This window comes from Phocoena phocoena, chromosome 15 (genome assembly GCF_963924675.1).
Source record: "Phocoena phocoena chromosome 15, mPhoPho1.1, whole genome shotgun sequence".
Classification (NCBI taxonomy): Eukaryota; Metazoa; Chordata; class Mammalia; order Artiodactyla; family Phocoenidae; genus Phocoena; species Phocoena phocoena.
The window spans coordinates 86859465-86863347 of NC_089233.1; the positions used below are offsets into that span (position 1 = coordinate 86859465).

A 3883-nucleotide genomic window follows, 5' to 3' on the forward strand; every position below is an offset into this window, starting at 1 on the left:
AAGCTGTGTCAAATCCCAGCTACAAGCAAAGCTCTTTCGTACTTAATTCCTCCCCCAGTGCTGGAGAGGGGCGCGCTCTGGGTTAGGTGCGGGGTGATGAATTTTTTCAAGTTCATTCACAGCAATTCGTGCCACCCCTGTAGGAGAGCAAGCCTTCGGGGAAAACACCAGAACCCCCATCAGAAGTTTCCAGAGAGTCTCTGGCAACAGAGACAGGCAGCGCCAATAGGCACCCCTGGTTGGTTACACTTGGGGCAAACAGGCCACGTGGCGGCGGGGAGGGGGCGGTCAGACCTTTCATGCTGGGAATGCTCTTCCAGTGTCTAGGTTGTCTTAGAATGAGGAGTTTGCTGTGCAAACTTGGGAGAGGCCAAACGACATTTATTTTGATACTCCAGGTGGCTTGATTAGCAGCTGCTGTCAAGAAACCCACCAAACTTCACTTTGAAAAACTCCTCCACACAACCCTAGGGAACAGCACGCTGACATTTTTGGAGAACAGTTAATAAACAGCTTTAAGAAAAGTTTAAATTTAATTTAACTTTTACTTAAACGAAGTTATTGGAAGGACTTCTGACTACTAAAACGGCTTTTTAAAAATTCTTATTTTTCACCTAGAGGGGGCAGAGAGATTTTTTTCCTTCACCGTTTTCTTATTATTTCGTACATTGGCTGAGCGGCTGCTTACAGATAAGCTGTCTGCGTCTTAGAGACTTTTTGGACTCTGTGATTTGGAAGCATGTGGCCCAAACTGACACAACTCCCCGAACACTGAAATTATGAGCTCAGTCACAAATGAACACTATTTAAATTGATATTAAAATTTAATCGTATTAGTCAAAAAATTAGTTGAAATCAAATACTTTATTCTGAATATAAATGATGCACTTTAGCCGGAATAAGCAGCTCTGTTTCAGACTATAAGTAACTTATAAAGTTGATTTAGGGTCACTTTGAAATGACCCTAGAAGTTGGTGACACTTGGGTATGCAGTTATCTAAAAGAAATTTGAAACAGTTTCCAACGCTCAGCTTTTTGAATGTGCAAAACTGATAAACTAGTCCGTTATGGGAAAAAAAGACAATAAGAAATAAATATGGAAATTCGCAAAAACCAGTATTAAGCACATGTCTTTATGAATAAGACTTAATCACACACTTCATTTTGCAAATACAAAAGGGTCTTTTGAAATGTATTAACTAAAGTTAACTGCTGTAGACAGGCTGCTTTGCAGGGCCTCGGTTCTCTCTCCCTATTAGCATAGCATTAGCGACAGCCGAAGAAATTGGGTTGATAAAGCCGGATATCGTAGCAGAGCCGCTCCGGCGCAAACTGGCGCGGACAGCTCGGTCCCCCAGGGCGGCCGGCCGGCTGTGCTGGGGGGGCCGGGCCGGGGGGGCGAGGGGGACCCCGGCTGGTGGCAGAGTTCTGAGTTGAGCACCGACTTTAAAAAACACAGACCCCCTTCCTCACACCGACTTTAAAATAGAGACCCCATCGCGGTTCGCACCGGCCAGGGCGCGGCCCCCACCAGCGTACTCACCGTGGCCCGGTCTCCTCTCCCGGAAATGTGCGGGGTTGGTGGGCTGGGGGCTTGGCCGGTCGCCAGGGCTAGACCAGGCCCTCCCCTGACACCCCAGGACCCCTCCTCCATGAAGCCGCCTTTAAGCAGAGGGCGCGCCGAGGTCTCCATCCAGCTCCACCCGGGCCGCGCCAGGGTGTGGACGATCCGGCGGGGGGGGGGGGCGGGGGGCATTGGTGGCTGGGGAGCCCAGGGGCTGTTTAGGGAACGAATTCTGCAGCCGGCGTTAGCGTCCTTTCACCTCTAGGCAAGCAAGAAAACAAACACAACAGACTTGGGAGCCGCAAAGCTCCTGGCCAGGGTCTTCTTGCGGCTGCGGCCCGGCTTCTTTGAAAACGACAGCTGCGGGGCCGGGGCGGGGCTCATCCCGCAGCTCCGCTGCTGCGGCGCGGGGGTCCTGGAGCAGGCAGAGGGGGAAGGTTCCGGGCGCGGTGCGTCCTCGGGGACACGCCCACCCGGAGCGCGGCCCGGAGGTTTGGCAAGAGCGGCCGACGGGGGCCAAAGACGCGCTCCAAAGCGAGGGCCGCGACCCGCCAAGGTGGGCTACGCTGTGTCCCGCGCTCCGCGAACCCCCGGGTGGCTCAGGGGAGGACCACCTGCCCTGGGGTCGCGACCATCCTGGTTTTGAGGCTGAGCGGCGGCGCCCGGACAAGCACGTTTGGTCACCCCCGTCCCGTCCCCAGGGTCGAGGGCTGGGGCGTCGGGAGGGTGCCCGTTGGGCGCTTTGGGCTCCAGGGCATGGATTCCAGCGCCCCGCTGTCCGGTTCAATCCCGCGCCCGGACGGGCTTTGCGCTTCCCGCGGGCCCAAATGTTCAGCACGCAAGGGCTGGAAGCGAGGCCTGGCCGCCTTCTCCCCGTGGGCGGGGTCCGGTGGGGGCAGGGTGACACAGTCATGGGGGCAAGGTAAAATGAAGGACGCGTGCGTAAGGAAGGGGCGGCCCGGGGCCCTTACGGCTTCCCGTTACAGTGTTTGCAAAGCGCCGAGGGCGTCCCGGAGAAGGCGGCGCACTTGTCTGGGCAGGGCAGCGCGGGGCCGGCGGAGAAGGGGTACACGGCGGCCTGGCCAAAGGGCGTCAGGGGCGCGGCGGCCACCGGAGCGGCCAAGCCCTGGCCCTGGTTGAGGTAGGCCACGAGGCGCCGCATCTCGTCCAGGGCCTGTGCCTGCATGAGGATGTAGTTCTTGGCGAGCAGCAGCGTGGCGATCTTGGAGAGCTTGCGCACCGACGGGCTGTGCGCGTAGGGGATGACGGCGCGCAGCCCGTCCAGCGCGTCGTTGAGGTCGTGCATGCGCCGCCGCTCCCGCGCATTGATGCTCAGCCGCAGCGAGCGCTGCTCCCGGGGCCGCCGCCGCCCGTCCGCCGCGCCCCCGGTCCCGCGCCGTCGCCGCCGCTGCTCGAAGGCGTCATCCTCGTCGCCGCTCTGCTCGCCGCTGCTCTCGGCCGCCGCGGCCGGAGCTCGGGGAGCGGGCGCCGCGGGGAGGTCGCCGCCCGGGCCCGGCGCGCCGTAGCCGCGGGCCGCCTCGGGACCCCGGGCCGCCCCGTAGGCGAGGCCCACCGCCGCCGCCGCCGCGTAGCCGTGGCTCAGCGCCAGGTACGCGTCCCCCGACAGTGACTTGAGCTCCGCCATGGCCGCGCCTCCGGGGCCCGAGGGCTCGCCGGGCAGGCAGGCGCTCATGCGGCCCGGCCCGAGCCGCCCCGGGGTCTGCGCGCGCGCGCTGGCCGCTGCCGCGGCCTGGGTACCGCTCCCGGCTGGCGCGTCCGTCCGGCAGTCCGTCGGTCGGTCCCGGGGCCTCCCCGCGCCGGGGCCTCTGGGTCCCGCCCCGGCCCCGCCTCCTGGTCTCCTCCCCCTCTCTCTTCTCTGTCCTCTACCCCCGACCCCCTCCTCCCCACCTCTAGCTGCCGCGCGCAGGGCTGGGCTGCGGAGGGCTCTACCTTCTCCTCGCGCCGCTCCTGCTTTAAGGTGCGGAGGCGCCCTCTGGGACTTCGCGGCCGTCCAATCAGAGGGGACTTGGTGACCGCCTCTTGCCGGAGCCCAGCTCCACCGGCGGCGCAGACCGATGGCCAGGGGTGGGGCGCCGCCGGGATGGAAGGAGCTGGAGGTCTGGTTGGAGACGGCTGTGGAAGCCGCGGGACCCGGGAGAGCTGTTCCTGCTTCCCGGCGTCTCCAGCTTCTGCCTCCTGCCACGCCCGGGGGTTGCCGTCACTGTGCGCCCCCGTCCCTCGTGGGCACCCGCCTCAGGCTGCCTTGTCCTCGTCTTCGGTACCATTTGCAGGAGCCACCTCCGGCGTCGCGCAGGCAGG

At 62.1% G+C, this 3883-nt stretch overlaps 1 protein-coding gene across 1 annotated transcript; it reads right to left on the minus strand.

Moving 5' to 3' along the window:
* Window positions 1-2531: 2531 nt before the first annotated feature.
* Window positions 2532-3257, minus strand: BHLHE23 (basic helix-loop-helix family member e23). The gene has a single exon (XM_065893053.1). The coding sequence runs from the start codon at window positions 3255-3257 to the stop codon at window positions 2532-2534; it is 726 nt and encodes a 241-aa protein (XP_065749125.1).
* Between the last annotated feature and the right edge of the window lie 626 nt (window positions 3258-3883).